The sequence below is a fragment of the Solanum pennellii genome, chromosome 8, assembly GCF_001406875.1.
Source record: "Solanum pennellii chromosome 8, SPENNV200".
NCBI lineage: Eukaryota > Viridiplantae > Streptophyta > Magnoliopsida > Solanales > Solanaceae > Solanum > Solanum pennellii.
In genome coordinates this window covers 41,819,493-41,838,665 of record NC_028644.1, presented here as the reverse complement: position 1 = coordinate 41,838,665, position 19,173 = coordinate 41,819,493, and the positions used below count along the sequence as shown (strand labels likewise).

The following is a 19,173-nucleotide window of genomic DNA, read 5'->3' as shown; positions in this document are numbered from 1 at the left end:
TATATATATATATTTATCTTATATATATATATATATAATTAGTATATTTTTAAAAAAAAATATTCTAAAATCATCTCAAAAAGATTTTTTTCTTTAATTAAGTATTTCATTAATTAGTTTAAGTTATGTTTATGTTTTCGAGTAAATTTGTTTACAAGTAAACTAATTATTTTATTTTGTTAAGATTAAGGAGTTCGAAAATTAACTATATTGATTCATCTTATTTAAACTTTAGCCTAATGTGCCAATCTACTTGATTCGGTGAACTTTTTCGTTTAAATAGGCTATGTTTGCAATTTTTGGCCTTTTTATTAATCACAAATCCAACCTGACCAATTTATTTAATGTATAACTTAAATTAATTTCATAGTGTAAAATCTAAATTACATCATATCCCTATTTTTTTATATTTTACTAAAATCCCTAAAATATCAGTCATCCGAATGCATAATTGATTGTCTGGATATATGAATTGTGATACATTAGAAATGTGATTCTTGCGCTTAAAAAGGAAAACAAAAAAGAAAATCATATTAAAATCCCATGATTATTGCTTATTCCATTCATCTTTAATGTGTCAATCAGAAAAACTAAATCCTAAATAACAAAAAAATTCAAAATACAAATCTCTATTCATCTTTGTCCCTATTTCAACTAAAAACACTCAAGTAGGATTCAAAACTATTATTGAAAATTTGATAGGATACAAAATGAATATTTTAATTTTGACTTACACTCTCTAAGGAAGAAAAAATTTAAGATTTTAGCTTTGGGGTTCTTCGAATTCTACACAAATCTCACTATGATTGACGATCAGGTTCGAGTTTTATTGACAAAATTCTTGATATCTTTATTTTTGTGTTGGTGGTTGCTTATCAGTGATGGCAAATCTCAAATATGAGGGTAATTGAAAGTTGTTATTTAATAATTGAATTAGGCAAAATTAGTTGAGTTTATTTGTAATAACTTTGATTTTCGAGTTAAAAGATTGATAATAATAAGTATGCAACACATATTCATGTGCTTTAATCATTGTATTTTCATTCATAAATTTGTATATTGACCGATAAGTCATGATACATTACTGGTTAGTACTTGATACATTAAAGCTTTGATGTATATTTGTGGGTTTGCAGATCTGTGAGTTAATGTGTACTATTAATATAAAGTATCACATATGTTCATTTTGTTTTAATATTTGAATTTGTATAAGCATATAAATATTGTGATATATTACTGATTTCAACTTGGTTCAATTCTAGTTTGATGTGTATGGAATGAATTTTGTAGATGTGAGTCAGTGTGTTTTTATTATAACGTATTAGATACATATTTTTTTATATATCAATATATGAATTTCTTTATCAATATACGAAAGTATGTACAATGTATAAACTATCATGTATCTTGAGTTAGTTTTCATTAGGCTATTGTGTATTTGAAATTGAGTTGATTGATACGAAATGTATCTCTAACTTTCAGGTGTGTACATATGGTAGAAGTTGTGGACAATAAGGTCACAATTGAAGAACTTGTACGTTTTTTTGAAAGTGGATTGACAAATTCTTTTTTAGACTACTGTTATGTTATTGATAAATTATTTGGAGATTATAGAATTTCAAGTTTTCTTTTCCATTTTTGCCTTGGTAGAACATTACATTAACTATTAGCTGATGAAATTTGATACAATAAATTGAAATGTTAAAATACTGAACTTTGTGTTCATTTTGTAACATATTATGTTAGATATATCTCTTTATAAAATAATGTATCATTAGATATTTGAAGATAATTTACCAGAGATTGTGTTTATAGAGATGGCACCACTTAATATGGTTCAGATACATTTTTATATAATTTATCATGTTCTAATTGAAAATGATGTATCTGATACAATAAGGTTGTGAAAAAGTAGTACATAAAATTAAAACAAGTATATCTTTAAATGTATCACAATAAGTAGAATTGATTTATCAATAAGAAACATGAATGAATTAGAGACTAAATACAACTAATTAGCCACAAATCTAAATCAATACACAACTAACTAGAACCAATTTATCAAATAAATACATAATTTAATCAATAATCATGTTATAAATTACATTGCATTAGTTAGGTGTCAAAATGTATTAGCAATTAACTAAAACTAATGAGAAGAAATAATATTCTGTATTTATATGCATTTATAAATTTGATACTTTATTTTTTCCAAATTTTGTATCATCTATATAGACAAATATGTGGGATAATCCATACTGTAAATAACAATTAACAAGCAATAAAAGTTAAAGTCAAAATAAATAACTTTTTAGAGAAATTTTGAAACTTGAGTATGACTATCTTAAAACAATAAAAACAAAAAATTCTAAACCTAGAGTTAATGCATCTCAAAAACAATAACACTATAAAAAAAAAAGGCATAATACATATATTGGACCCTAAACTTGGCTTCAAATTTTAAGTTTGACCTCCAACTTTCATAATGCACAAACAGACACTTTAATTATCCAACTTTTAAATAAAAAACACATGAGTCCTACTTGACTAAATACACATTGGACACCACGTAGGACAAAAGTTGACATGGAGGATGACATGTAGCACATGTGTGTCTATTTATTTAACTTTATACAAGTTTAATTGTGTATTTGTGCACACCCAAAATTGAAGGGCATAAATGTGACTCGAAGCAAAGTTAAAGGGCGTAGTTATACATTATGCCCTAGAAAAAAAGGTTTCTCAGAATTCATAAATAATCTCTATTCAACATTAACTAAATCATCTTGAGGTAGTGCTATGAATTGACTCTTAGGCCTTAGTTGATACTTAATGATAATATATAGTAATTGATACCCAATACCAAATGATGTTGTATATAATTTATGAGATTTTTTAATCTGCTACAAAATGTAACATCATATATTCATAATATCATATTTAAGTATCATGTGTTCAACTATTTTAGACTATGATACATTGTTCTGCAGCTTACACCCATACTATAACTTGAACTTAAGTATTTGATACAGCGAACATAAATATCAATTAATGAACTAAATTCAGGGTTTTATTTGTAACAAACTGACATTTATTTGCATCCAATACAAAATGTAAGATCATATCTTCATTATAATTAAGTATCATATATTCAACTATTTTAGATTATGATACATTATTATGGAGATGACATTCCAACGTATAATTTGAACTTTAACCTTTGATACATTAATCATAATATATCAACAAAATAGATCACAATTTAGGATTTTATGTGTAAAAGCAATAAATTTTAAAAAAGATACATAACAATATGATACTATATCTTCACAATAACGTATCAAATTTAAAGCAACTAACAATAGGGGAATACAAAAATTTAAAACAAAGAAATAGATAGTAAATGAACTGATATACTTGAATATCTTTATATAAATGTATAAGTCGAATACATTAATACAAATATATAAAAATATATTTGATTACTTTGATACAAAAAGTACAATAGTTAATTGATACCATTAAATATATTGATACAAGTATCTTATAATAAACAAAAATATAAAAATTTCACCAGAAACAACAAAAATACATCTCGATCAAAAATTCATTAAAAATACATAAACATGTTGTAACACATACGCAAAATCAAAAACTCACCCATGAACATAGTCTATCTCATTTACTCTCACAAAACAAAGAAAAAAATACACAACCATAGTTAGAACATTATGGTACAATGAAGATGATGAAGGAAGAAGAGGTTGAAAACAACAATAGCTGAAAAGAACCATGACGACATCAACTCAAAAAAATACAAACAAAAAAGAAGTTATTTAATTGTAAGATATTCTAAATCATTGGAGATTCACGTTTAGAATTGAAATCGATTTGAAAAAGCTACTATAAGATGGAGCCTGATTCATATGTATCAAGAACAAAAACTGAACAAATTTTTTTTTTAAGAAGAGAGTAATGAAGCACAGTCCCTACATATTCAGATGTTTAAAATAGATTGATGGGAGAGAGAATCTTTTTGAAAATAAAATTGATTTGAAAATTGTAACTACTAAGAATGTGGAGTGAATTCAGAGGGTGAAAAGAGGAATAGTAAAAGTGGGTTTGGCTGGTAGATTTAATATATAAAAAACTTTTAGGAATTGGTAAAAGTAAGGAATTTGTAAAATTTTTGAAAAAGATAGAGATAAAATTGAGAATAAGATAAGTTAATGCGTATATATAAGTAATTTTTCCTTAAATCATTTAGGCCAACTTTGGGCCTTTCTCCAGTAATCAGCCGGCCCAACAATCATGATTAGGCCCAAATCATAATACCATTTGATCAGCACAATATCTCGTAACACTAAATGACCCATCATCCCATTCAAACACATACCAAAACGTATACAATACACCAAACGACCCCAGCGTGTTCTGCTTCAGACGTATAGGAACCTAGAAATTCCGCAAAATGTCACAATCGTAGCAGCTTTAACGGGCGCCTGCAGCAGCCCTTGCATCCCATCCCCATTCTCCCCACTTTCACGGAATTCAGCTCTTTCCCATTGTCTTTATTGTTGCCTCGAAAGCATATGATTTTGAATTTCAAATTCGAAAAATCCACCCGTTTTCCCCCTCAAAAATTACCCCATCTTCATCGATTTAGGATTATTTTTCTTTTTGTGTTCTGGTTTATTTGGTTTTACGGAGGAGAAATACATAGATAGAAAGAAAGGGATTAAGTGAAAAAAGGGATTAGGAGAAAAACGGATCAAACATTACAGGATATTGGAGAAAAAGAAGCACAACAATTACCTACTAAATATTCAAGAGTAGGTTTCTGTTTTTCCCTCTCGTTTGTGATAAAATACGTAAACAAGGAGAATAGTTTTTGGTTAATTTTCTGTGTATTGCTTTTGTGAAATAACTATTACATTTATACAGGTAAGATGGAAAGAGATACGGAACCAGATAAGGAAAAAGATTATACAGAATATATTACTAACATAATTAGTCTATTCTGTTCCTATAATTATTTTGCTAAGTATGGGTATTTTCTACACTCCCCCTCAAGTTGTGCACTCGGATTTCCAATGCTCAACTTGCGCAAGACATTGCTGAAAGCTTCAGTACTAACAGCCTTGGTTAGGATGTCTGCCAGTTGATCTTTTGATCGAACAAATGGAAGTTTGATAACCTTGTCTTCTAACTTGTCTTTGATGAAGTGTCGATCAACCTCAACATGTTTTGTTCTGTCATGTTGGACAGGATTTCCAGAAATACTTATTGCTGCTTTGTTGTCGCAAAATAACTTGCAGGCTGTTTTCTGAGGAAAACCGAGTTCATTTAGCAGTTTCCTAATCCATAGGATTTCAGTTATTCCTTTCACAATTCCTCTGAATTCAGCTTCCGCACTTGACAGGGCTACAACCTTTTGCTTCTTGCTTCTCCAAGTGACCAGATTCCCTCCTACCAAGGTGAAGTATCCAGAAGTGGATTTCCTTTCATCTCGGTCTCCGGCCCAATCTGCATCGGTGTAGGCAGTTATATCGAGGCTATCATTTTTCCCGAAGTAGATCCCGGTGCTGCTTGTACCCTTTAGATATCTCAGAATCCTCATTACTGCTGTCATGTGATGTATTTGGGGTAGATGCATGAATCTACTCACTATCCCCACTGCATATGCAATATCTGGTCTTGTGTGGGCTAGATAAATGAGTTTCCCAACAATCTTCTGATATTGTTCTTTGTCAGTTGCCTTTGCCCCTTCTATGACCTGAAGACCATGATTTGCTATAATTGGAGTGTCAGCCGGTTTACTCCCTAACATTCCTGTTTCAGTTAAAAGATCAAGAATATACTTTCGTTGGTGAATAAAGATCCCTTGCGTGGATCTTAAGACTTCTATACCAAGAAAGTACTTTAAGTTTCCTAGATCTTTCATCTCAAATTCCTGAAACAACTTCCCCTTTAAGGTAACAATTTCTTCTTCATCATTTCCGGTGATGATCATATCATCTACATATATAATTAGACAGGTGATTTTCTGATTTGCCCCTTTTATGAATAAAGTATGATCAGAATTACTCTGTCTGTACCCAAATTTCTTCATAGCCTTAGTGAACCTTCCAAACCAAGCTCTTGGAGACTGCTTTAAGCCATACAGGGCTTTCTTCAATTTACATCCTTCTCCATCTTTAAAGTCATGAGAATATCCTGGAGGGGGTTCCATATAGACTTCTTCTTCAATGCTTCCATGGAGGAAGGCATTTTTAACATCGAACTGATACAAGGGCCAATCTTTGTTTGCTGCTACAGAGAACAATACCCGTATTGTGTCTATCTTGGCTACTGGGGAAAAAGTCTCTGAATAGTCGATCCCAAAGGTCTGAGTGTAACCCTTGGCCACCAATCTTGCCTTGTACCTTTCAATGGTTCCATCTGCCCGGTGCTTAATGGAGAATACCCATCTACACCCTACCTTCTTCTTCCCTTTGGGTAGAATACATTTTTCCCATGTGTGATTCTTTTCCAAGGCAACATATTCATTTTCCATGGCTTGTCTCCACTTCTCATCTTCAAAAGCTTCTTCCACGGTTCTGGGAATGTTTGTTGAGTACAGGGAGGTAGTGAAGGCAACAGCTGTGTTGGACAAGTTTTCATTGCTGATTCTTTCTATGGGGTATCTGGACCGTTGATCTTCATATTCCGGGTCATACCTTTTGGGAGGAACACCTCTCGTGCTTCTGTGAGGAAGCTCATATCTGTTTTGACAATTATCACTAGACACAGAGTCAGTAGGAACAGTACACAATTCAGAATTTACCTCAACTGATGTTGACTCAGGGTGCTCAGTGGTTGTCATTGGAGTGGTTTGAGGAGAGGGAGCTGATACAGATGTTTCAGAGTTGACGTCGGTGGTATTGCTTACTTGCGTTGGAGGATCAAGGTCCATCATTTCTGGATATATTAACCAGCTAAGGTCATCATTCGTAGTCTCCCCCTGAGGACCAGGCTGGGTATAGTAATAGGAGTGTTCAAAAAACTCGCAGTCAAGGCTGGTGTAGATTTTGTTTTGAATGGGATCATAGCATCGGTACCCTTTTTGAGTAACCCCATACCCAATAAAAACACATTTGATGGCTCGTGGTTCAAGTTTATTTCTGATTCTTTTTGGGAGATGAACATAGACAACACATCCGAACACCCGTGGAGGTAGAGAATGATAGGAAGGGATGGACACATGGGAAGAAAGAGTGTCAAGAGGAGTTTGGTATGCAAGAGGTTTGGTAGGTAGTCGGTTGGTTAGATATGTGGCTGTGGCAATGGCCTCTGGCCAAAAATGGACAGGGACATGGGATTCTAACATAATGGCTCTAGTAATCTCAAGAAGGGTTCGGTTTTTCCGTTCAGCTATCCCGTTTTGTTGAGGAGTGTCCGGACAGGTAGTCTGGTGAATGAGGCCATGATCAGAAATGAACTGTTTCATATCTAAGTTTATGTATTCTCCTCCGTTATCAGATCGAAGAATTTGAGGTTGGGCAGCAAATTGGGTACAGATCATGTTGTAGAAATTTATAAACACATCATATACTTCAGATTTATTTTTTAGAAAATAAACCCAACTCATACGGGTGCAATCATCCACAAACAAAACAAAATAGGAATATTTATAAAAGGCAAATTCAGGTGCAGGACCCCAGACATCAGAATGAATTAGGGTAAATGGCTTAGAAACATGAGTTGAACTGGGAGAATAAGAATGTTTATGACTTTTTGCAAGTACACATGCTTCACAGTCCAAAACAAAATCAATGTCCTTAAAAGAGGGAAATAATCGTTTAAGATAACTTAAAGACGGATGACCTAGCCGTCGGTGCCACATCCAGATCTGATATTCCGGCGACCCTTGAGCAAGCAAAGCGTTACCCTGTTGAGTCACCTCGTTCACATAGTATAGACCTCCTCTTTCAATACCACGACCAATGATCCGCCCCGTCTGAGCATCCTGTACAATACAATCAGAGGAAGTCATTAGAATTGTACAGTTTAGTTCCTTGGTTAATTGACTGACAGATAAAAGTTTGTGGGTAAGACTTGGAATTAAAAGACAATTTTTTAAATGGATTTCTGATGTAATATCCACATCTCCGGCTTGAGTAATTGGAATAAACTCCCCATTTGCAGTTTGAATCTTAGTACGGGTAGTTGATGTGGAGGAGAGAAAATCGGTTGGATCGTATGACATAGTGTCCGTGGCCCCACAGTCAAAAATCCAATTGGACTTATTGCACATGAGACCCACACTTTGTTTTTCCTTGGGTTTTTTATATAATTGGGCTTCTGATTTTTTGGGCTCAAGGGCTAAAGGGTCAGATTTTTTTAGGGCCTCTTGTTTTCCCTCACTTTCATTTCTAGAGGACGGCTCCTCTAGAATTTTCTCTCTTCTCCTTCCCGTCGCTTCCTCTGTCTCCATCCATGGTTCACCGGAAATTTTGGTGAACCCATCTTTGCCACTCATACCTGTTCTCCTGTCGGTAACGCTGGTCGACGAAGCCTCGCCGGTACCCGCTCGCCTGTTGGTGACAGTGGTTGACGAAGCCTCGCTGGTCGGTTCTCCTTCTCCGATGGCGGCGTTAGCCTTGCCGCCGGTCTTTGTTACCTTGGTGGCGGCTTTACGCTGTCTCAGATCTTCCCACCATTCTGGGTAGCCGATGAGCTTAAAGCATCCTTCCTTGGTGTGTTTGGTTCCTCCGCAGTGGCTGCATTTGAGGTGAGTTTTGTCCTCTCGCCGGAATGATGAATCTGACCGGCTAAATGAAGAATCTGACCGGCGTTGAGTGACAAGACCACTTCCGATCTCTGAGGGACCTCGTTCCAGTGATGAGTTGCCGGTCATTATGCCACGACGAGCAATTTCTCGTCTGATGGTGGCATATGCGGCATCAATGGTTGGAAGGGGATCTAGATTTAGGATGTCTCGCTTTTCTTTGTCAAGTGAATCATTTACACCGGCCAAAAACTGGTACAGCCTTTGTCGTTGTATAAATGAGTTGAACAGTGTGATGTCTTCTGCGCATTTCATTGGGTTCGGCATTCGTCTATCGATTTCTTTCCATAGGGTATTCAATTTACTGAAATAGACCTCTATCGTGTCTATCCCTTGTTTCATAGATGTTGCCTTTGTGTTCAGATCATAGATCTGCAGTTCATCTCTGCCGCTACTGAGTAGAGTTTCGATGCCTTTCCATAAATCTCGGGCAGTTTTGTAGTCCAAGAATTGATTCACGAGGTCTCCGTCAATATTCTCGATGATCCATGAAATGACCATCGAATCTTTTTGAGCCCATTGCTGGTATTCTGGATCGTCTGGTGAAATGGGATTGACGATGATGTGATTGAGTCTTCCCCGACCACCAATTGCTATCTGCATCAGTTTACACCATTTGGTGTAGTTGGTGAAGTTCAATTTTTCCGCGACTCGCACTGTTTGTGAAGTCACTGGTTCGATGTTGGTTGAGCTTTTGTTGAGTGTTTGGAACATTTGAAACAGTTGTTGCATATGTTCCATAGAAATAAGCTGGTTTGGATTTTCTGGTGGGTTTTCCGATGGGTCTTCCATTTCGGTAGATCCCGGTAGATGATGAGTACGAACAACCGTCGAAGATCGACCTTATGGCTCTGATACCATGATAAAATACGTAAACAAGGAGAATAGTTTTTGGTTAATTTTCTGTGTATTGCTTTTGTGAAATAACTATTACATTTATACAGGTAAGATGGAAAGAGATACGGAACCAGATAAGGAAAAAGATTATACAGAATATATTACTAACATAATTAGTCTATTCTGTTCCTATAATTATTTTGCTAAGTATGGGTATTTTCTACAGTTTGCCTCCTAAATGGAATTTTACGGAGCTTATTGGAGCTTCATTTCTGGTGGTGTAAAGCTTCACTGTCAAGCTCGTAGTCTCAGTATGCTGCCAAGAAAAACGTAATACTTCTCCTTTCGTTTAAGTTTTATTTTGATTCAAAATTATGTGATGAACCTGTTTCAGTTGAGTTTTTCCTTGGCTTCATTATTGTTTGGTATGAATAAGAGCGTCCAGCTTACCCCCTTTGTTGTTTGAATTTTTGGTGAATCGTCCTGTTATTCATGCCTTGCCTCAACTAGATGTTCGAGTCAATTAATAATTGTGTAAGCGTAACTTTTATGTTGTTTTGAATCGTATGTTCCTCTTTCTTTGATTCACATGCCTACTACATCATCAAGTAAAAGTGAATGTTGCTTTGATATTATATGTTAGATGTTGAATTCATTTGCATGCCTTCAAACTAGTATGAGCACTTGTAGATCAATTTTTCTTTCTTAAAAATATTATGTCTGGGGTCATGTTCCCAATTAAAACCAAACGCTTAGTTCCTCACGATTTCTTCCCCCAACTCCTTAATAACATAGTCATTGATGTCACATTTGGGATTTTGTTTTGTTACTTTCCAGTTGTATTTTTGGTGTTTAAGTCCCCAGTCCATTCATTTAGACATATTTCTATTTTAATCAACTTAATGATTGAATTTGAGGAGCATAAACAAGCTCTTGCACAGTTTTCCTTGTTATGGATATGTGAGTGCTTAAGCTCAATTCGTATAATGTTGTTTGTTCCATGATCTAGTTTCTATAAAAATAGGTTGTCCAATTATGTCGGGATTTTAAATGTGTTCTCAGTTGAATTTTCATCATTGTTTTATCATAACTATAACATAGTTGCTGATGATTTTCTTTTGCCTATACATTCAACTTATGTACTAGTCTGTTAGCCTTGCTTAGCTAATTTCATTTCATCAACACAATGTTTCTTTTTATATTTGATTAATTTGTTTTTCTCTGATAAACCTTACTATCTCATACACACTTAGTCAATCCTCCGTATAGTCTTTTATATATACTAATCTTTTCTCTCTTTCCTTTTTTAATGCATGAACTCCCTTGGTTAGAGTCCACTGGACTCTCCTTTGTCCTTTGCATTTCTTCGAGTCGACCTTCATCAGTGATCGAATTGTAGAAGCTGAAATATAATCTCCGAAAGCTGAAAAGGGGCTGATATGCAGCCTGTATAAATTCAATACACATCGATATACAGATCGAGTGAAGCAAGATACAGAAAAAAATCAAATAACATGTTTCAGGGGTTGAAATAGGTCGTATATATTTTATATGCAGTCTAATATACATGAAAATGGGCCAAGAAGTGACACATATACAGCAGTATACACTTTGTGTATTTACATGATTTCAAAGGGCAGAAATAAGGTTGGAGCCCAAATCATTAACAAATTCGGCCCAAAAACAGGGCCCAAATTCAATCTCTCCCTTGCTCTTAAATTATTTGATTGCATTTATTTATGGGAAAATTGTGGAGAATGGCAAACTAAGGAAGGTAATTATATTAATTAAATCCCCTTTAAGTTATTTCCTTTAAAGGGCAAACTTAAAGATAATTTGTTATACTAGGTCCCACGTTTTGTATAAAACATTTTTCCCAAAACAAAACCCTCCTTTTTCCTCTATTCGTCCGTCCATTTTATACAATTTCCTCTTCTTCCTTCAATTTCTCCACACTTTTCTCCACAATTGCAAGTTGAAACTTCCAACTTCTCCTAGCACGCACATTAGAGCGGTTTTCCAAAATATTTCAAAAATTTCAAGGTACCGTTTAAAACCTACTTACATTGTCAGTTTTTGTTTATTTTTTTTTAATTTTTTAAAACTAATTTTTCACTTCAAATGTTAATCGCTTCAGAATTTTGGTTTGATTAATGGATGCCCGATCTCAATCAAAGAGATTTACAAGAGGTATACCATTGCATGTTAAAATTGATGTTGAAAATCCACCGTTTTCATTGGGTATAACTCAGGAATTTGGGGAGATTTCAGGTTCATTGTCTAAATCTACTAACATGCAAGATATTAGATCCAAATCCAGTAATGACCCAATTAGTTTTGTTGATGGAAGTCTGAAGAATACTGTTGATGTTGTTACTTGGTCTTATAAGAAAAGAAAACATAAAACTGATGTTCATATCTCTCACAATGATAAAAATGAAGCCGTTGGTTATGGGTCAATTTAGCATAAGGTATGTGTATAATAATTGTTCATATGTTTAATTTTTATGTTGATTCATGTCTTTATACAATTATAAATGTATAATATATATTCGTACATGTTTTTGTGTTTCTGTTGATTTGTGCCATATACAATTTTTTTTTTTTTAAATGTATAATATCTTAATACTTGATTTCTATTCATGTCTTATAATGCCTAAATTACTGTTTCATTATACAACTGTGTCTATAAGTGTCTAATTTAGTCTGTCTAATTTACTGCCTCATTATACAATTGTTTTAAAAGTATAGAATTTATTCTGACTAATTTACTGGCTCATTATACAACTGTGTGTATAAGTGTATAATTTATAATGCCTAAAATACTTCCTCATTATACAACTGTGTATAAGTGTGTAAGTCAGTCTAATTTACTGCCTCATTATACAATTGTTTTAAAATTGTATAATTTAGTCTGTCTGATTAACTGCCTTATTATACAACTGTGTGTATAAGTGTATAATTTATTCTGACTAATTTACTGTCTCATTATACAACTGTATGTATAAGTGTATAATTTATAATGCCTAAACTACTCCTCATTATACAACTGTATCTATAAGTGTATAATTTATAATAACTAAATTACTGCCTCATTATACAATTGTGTGTATAAGTGTATAATTTATTCTGCCTAATTTACTGCCTTATTATATAATTGTTTTTATAAGTGTATAATTTAGTCAGCCTAATTTACTGCCTCATTATACAACTGTATGTATAAGCGTATAATTTATCTATATTTGTGTCTAATACCACTATTTTTTTTAGTAAAATGTATATTTTTTTTCCAGGATGTTACGTATTTAGGTCAAAGAGAACCAACAAGAATTCCGCACATGCAGTGTTACACAAATATTGACGTTATGAATGTTCTATCTTCAAAGTTTACTGAGTCACAGTCGAACAATTCTGTGGAAATACATGTTTTGCTCAACTATGTAGCATTCCTAGGTGTCACGTTAAGGCACAACTAATTAGGTGCATGTTTTTGAGAGAAACTTAAGGTAGCTCAAAAGATGCAATCCTGATACATGTCTATGGCACTACTCTGCGTTTCACCATTCGCGACTTTGCTTTAATAACTGGGTTAAAATGTTCAGATAATGAGAATGATTTTGTCTTTAATACTGAAGAATCAAATAGGGTTATTCATAATTATTTTGAAGTTGGAAAACCCGTCACCAAGATTCAATTGATTGACAAGTTTGATAAAAAATTTGGGTAGATAATGATGATGATGCTATTAAATTTGCAATATTGTTCTACATTAATTCATTCATCTTTTATGATGAACCAACTGGTACTGTATTGATAGAAAAGATTTTTATTTAGTTGAATCAGGCAGATACATTGACTATCCTTGGGGTAAAAAGGCTTTTGATATAATGATTCTGCATTTGCATACTAAGATCAAACATGATGGGAAGTATTTTAGGTTGTATGGTTTTCCACTTGCTTTGCAAGTGTGGTTTTATGAATGTCGTTCTAAATTTGATGATGAAATTGTTGTTAAAGTATCTGATCACATCCCTGGGATACTCAACTGGGAAACAAAAAAAAAAAGATTTCCCTCGTCTAAGCTATTTCTCTAAGGGCATATTCAGAGATGACAACAATTCGGTATGCACTGCATAAATATCTGTATAATTTAATGGTTCGTTTATATAGTTACATATTTATACAGTTATATAAAATTATAATAGAATATATAATTGTATAAATATGTACCTGTATAAATACATGTATCAGTTTATTTCATTTAAAACTATATGTATAAATGTGCTCCTTGTATTATATTATGTATGATCTAAGTGTCTGAAAATGTATAATTATGCATATAATTATCCTAATTGTATAAATATAGCCTTATTTGTATATATAAACTTGTAAGTTGTATAATAAAATATTTAACTGTTTGGACTGTATATGTACAGACTTAATTGTATAAATAACTTTATGAACTGTATAATTATGCATGTATGAACATGTATATATTTTGCAGCTTGTTTTTTCAGAATTTGACCCCAACTGAAATGGAACTCAATATTCTTGAATTACCCCCTATGTTTGTTCAAATAGAGCAATCGCCAACAGAAACAACAGCTTCAACTGATTCAGATGATGATTTTCGGGATCCTCCAAGTCCAATAAACAGTCGTGGAAAAGAAAAGGCTGATACTTATTCGTCTCCTCCTAAGAAGAAATCAAGGCGCACAATCAGTCATATTCAGAATAAGTCACCACCCCAAGTCATTTCTAAGCAGCGTGGTTTGACAAAGTCTCCTCGAAATGTCATTATTACAAAAATAACTAAGGCACCACATCTGAAAAAAGCAGACCAAAATATCTACCAAGGTTCCAGCAATTACAGGCATTAAGAAAAATGTTGATCTTAAAGAAAGTGTTGCTTCTGAAATTCCATCCACCAGCAAGTCACAGGATTTCAACATATCGCGTGGTGAGTTTGATCGATTCAATATTTCGGTATTTATTTAATAAAATGTTTTTTATGAAAATTATATATGTCGTTAATGTTAATTATACATTTCAATGTTAGATGGAGAAACAGTTTACTGATTTAAGGAACTTCATTGAAATCAACTTCAAAGTTGTGTTGGATTCTATCAAAACCAAGAATGCGGAAGATAAGGTTTTGTTAATATTGCTCAATACATGTATTTTATACAATATATATATATATATATATATATATATATGTGTGTGTGTGTGTGTGTGTGTGTGTGCAGTTTTTCTTTTCTTTTCAGGGTGACGGTGTAGAAGTACCACGTAAAGTTCCAACAGTCGGTGTCGATCAGTCCGAAGAACCTTCTCTGAATTTACCTTCTAAATTGAACTGTCAATCTGTTTTGAATGATCTAAATGATAAAGAGGTAACGTACTTATTTATCTTCTTTGTCATTCAAATTTTTATTGCGTTTTGTATATACCGTATATTTTATTAATAATTTTTTTGTAGAACTTTGTTTGATTAAATGTCACATCATCTAGTCCTGATGTTACATTTCAGCAGTCACCTTCACGCTCTCCAGCTGGTCAATCAGATTTTAGCCCTTTAGTTCAAAAATTCAGCACTCTCGAGCTATATGTAATTTTTTTTGGAACAACATTATCAATTTTGTAAAATATATATATACTAAATGTACATATATGATCATTATACATATACAATTTAGTACCCATCTAACATATATAATATTTATTGTAAAATGTAATAACAAAATACAACTTGCAACAAACTATACAATAATGTATAAATAAGTAAAAGGCAGTTCCAATGTTCAAATCAACTTGGATGTTCAAAACACTTTCAATATTTCTGAGTTTAAAAAAAATTGAGGTTTGAATTCTTGAATAGCATTTTTTTTTATTTTTTTATAATCTATGTTTATATGTATATATTACTAATATTATACATTTAGATGGAGAAATGTGAAGTTGTTCCAGTAGAAGTGGACCAAGAAAGATCCCAATTCAAGGATGATCAAGAAGAATTCAACAATCCTTCATTTGTATGTTTTTGTCTTCGTAAATTAAAGGGGTTAAGTTGTATATAATATGATCATTAATTTGTATTTTTTTGTCAAATTTTTTTCTATTTTTATATAACAGCAGGAATTATTAAATGTGATATATGATCAAATTGAAAAGATGGAGCAAGAAGAATTGGGATATACAAACAAACTAGGATCATCCAATGCCGATGAATTAGTTGTTTAGGAAGATTTCATCTTTCCAAAACCTCTTTAGATTATAGATGATGATCAAACAAAAATTAATACAGAAAGAAGCATTTTGATACATCCTTTGTTAGCTGTGGACGAACACACACCATTACCAATTCCATGGGAAAGGCGTCCAGGCCCATTCAACACATCGCCTTATGGGACAACATTCAGTTCAGAGTCTGGTATAACAAATTATACATTTTACATATTAACACATTTATATCAATAAGTTTTTTACACAATTAAAAATAATAAATGTCTTTATACATTTCAGGTAGTTCATCAAGGTTCCACTACATGTTTGAACTGAAACAACCATTTGTTGCAATGTCGGATGTGGATCTTACAACTTTATATCTGCATTTCTGAAAATGGTTAAATGAATGGATTCTTGTCAGGCATAGCGCAAAGTAAATTAGTTAGTAATTACAAAATATACTTATTTAATCATATATGTGTATATTTGTATAAAAAATTATTTTTATTTGAATTTTGATAGGACAGGTAAAGAAGAGCTATACAAAAAGAACAAGTCTCGCTTACAGATTTGGTTTCATTTTAGAATTGTAACTGTCCAAAACAAGAACTTGTTCAATAGGCTTACATACAAAGAACAATTGCTTGATGACTCGGTAAGCTTTACATAATTTTGTTTTTTATACAATTTACAGTTTTAGTATTTATACAATTTATGACTATGTCTATTTACAGCACATAGATGTCATTTTGTATTACATACGCAAAAGAGCCAAGTACTCTGACTCCGACAACAATGAATGCAACTTTATTACTGTGGATTGCAATTTCATTAAACTAATTGCAAATGTGTGGGATGCTTATTACAATTTGGATAGTACAGTCAACAAGGAGAGTACAGAGGAGTCCATTATTGAGTACATTAATGGATACAGAAAATTCATGTTGCTGCACCTTGGCATACCGTTGATAACATCCTTATCCCTGTTAACATTGAACTGATATTTCATTGGGTTCTTATCGTTGTGTCCTTTAATGAGAGATGTATACATGTGTATAATTCTCTTAGGGGTGGTTCACTACACGATTCGGCAGTTTCAAATGAGATCAAGAAATATGAACAACTGATTCCCATGTATCTATCTAAGTCTTGTTTTTACAGGAAGAAAGGCATTACCATATCGTCACATCCGAAATACAAGTCGCATTCTGAAGTTGACTCTTTTGAAATTATACATGTCAATGATATGACACAACAACATGAAGGAAGCCTGTAAGTCTTATTATTACTCTTAATAAAATTTTTAATTTTAATTTTACACTGATCATACAAGCGGTTGTGTATAATTTCAGCGATTGTGGACTATATGTTGCTGCTTATGCAGACCATATCAGTAAGGGGAATTTGGTTTCAACATTTGATCCAGAGTTTACCCGTTTTCAATACGCGTCTTTATTGTGGAATTATGGAATGCAAAAAATCCAAGCTGATGCAACCAGTGACACTGAGGCACCAGAAAGGTCAGTCAGGATTCATAGGGACGTTGATATCAGTGACATGATCATAATTGATTAGAACCGTAATACTAGATTTATTTATTTTTGAATATGCAAAAGACATAACAATTTGTGAACTTCTATGTTTTTGTATTGTAATATACTTGTTTGTTCAATTAAGTCTTTCACTTCGTTATTTTTGTTTACAATTTAATACTTATACAAACTACATTACACAATATATATTTATACACTAACTGTATAAACCTATGTGTATATTTTACTTTTTAATTTTTATATAAAAATTGATTATTATACAATTTTTAATAATGAGACTATACACATTAAGTGTACAAATCTCAACAGTTTATTTTAGTTTCTGTATGATTATACAATTAATTGTATAAATGTCGACAGTTTATACAATTGTTAATTCATTAATTATACATTACTAGTAGTATACAATTGTTCAAAAATGTCAAACTCAACTCTGCTGCAAGTCTTTTCCATTGTATAATACACAGGACTTAGCTCCTTGGATGCCTTCCTAAATTTCTTCTCTACATTACCCCGCAAGTGCCACATGCAAGCATAATGTGGCACATTTCTATACACTTGAGTCACTGCCTTTATGATAGTTTTATTTCTATCTGACACTACACACATATTAATCCTTTCACCATAAGACTCCCTTAGTTGTAAAAAAAACAAAAACCAAGCTGCATCATTTTCCGAATCAATGATACTATATGCCAGTGGAAAAATGTGTCCTGCATTTTAATTTACACACACATTAACATTTTCAAAAAAATTTAATAATAAAAAATAAATGAATCATACCTGCTCCGTCCGTTGTACTTGCAGCAACAAATGTTCCATTATACGGTCCTCTTAGGTGACTTCCATCCACAACAATTACAGGCCTGCAATGTTCAAAGCCTTGTATAAAACTATTCAATGCAACAAAAACATACAAGAACTCATTTTTATCTGTTTTCTTTAGACGTATATGCGAGCCTGGATATGTAATATTCATCATATACAAATATGTTGGAAGTTTGCTGTAAGATGCAACTACAGTCCCCCTCAATGAAACTAGAGCCTTTTCTCTAGCCCTCCAAGCCAACGAGTAATTTACATCAACTCCCAAATATATCTTTACATCACTGCGAATATCAGAAGGTGTATATTTTCTCTTGTGATCAACAAGTTTTGGTTTAACGATCCCTCCAATCAGCATGCTTGTGGCATGTTTTTGTGAATACACTTTATCCTTCAAAGGACAAGTATGGTATGTATTAAATGCTCTTATTCTAAACATACCAGACTTGTTTACATTAGATGTTTCATTAACCATTCACATTCATCAGAAATATACTCCAGTGTATAAATACATTAGCAAAAATTACACAACACATCAACATACAAATAATTAAAACAACTTTTACAGTTAGCGTTTGACCTCACTGTTCTATATTGAAATCTTTATTCAATTGCATATTTTTCCATCACAGATTTCAATATTTCTTTGGTCTTATACACTTGGTCTACCTCCACGAACTTATTAAAAGGATCTGAAATAACTCCATCGCAGCTCCCTTACCCCAAAATATGAAGCAGCTCTACCAACTCACCGATACTCAGCTGCCTATTATCAAATTCATCATTTTCATTGATGCTGCTAGATGTTATCGTATCACTATCCATATTTGAACTTCCACACAGTTCATTGGTACCAATTATACTAGGCAATTTGCTAATACACAGTAAATACTTGTTGAACTC

General features: G+C 32.8%; 2 protein-coding genes across 2 annotated transcripts in view; both read right to left on the bottom strand.

Moving 5' to 3' along the window:
* The window catches only part of LOC107027628, an 80,643-nt gene extending 71,021 nt beyond the window's left edge, over window positions 1-9,622 (bottom strand). Inside the window, exons 1-2 of the mRNA XM_027919283.1 lie at window positions 5,062-9,622; window positions 4,397-4,455 (exon numbers count right to left, since the gene is read on the bottom strand). Coding sequence (XP_027775084.1) covers window positions 4,397-4,455; window positions 5,062-9,622 — 4,620 coding nt within the window. The remainder of the gene's footprint in view (window positions 1-4,396; window positions 4,456-5,061) is intronic.
* An 8,207-nt stretch (window positions 9,623-17,829) lies between these two features.
* LOC107027627 lies at window positions 17,830-18,745 on the bottom strand. The gene is made up of 2 exons (XM_027919282.1): window positions 18,229-18,745; window positions 17,830-18,044 (listed from the first exon to the last, which is right to left on the bottom strand). Exons 1-2 carry the CDS (start codon window positions 18,743-18,745, stop codon window positions 17,830-17,832), a joined length of 732 nt encoding a protein of 243 aa, XP_027775083.1.
* Window positions 18,746-19,173: the final 428 nt, after the last annotated feature.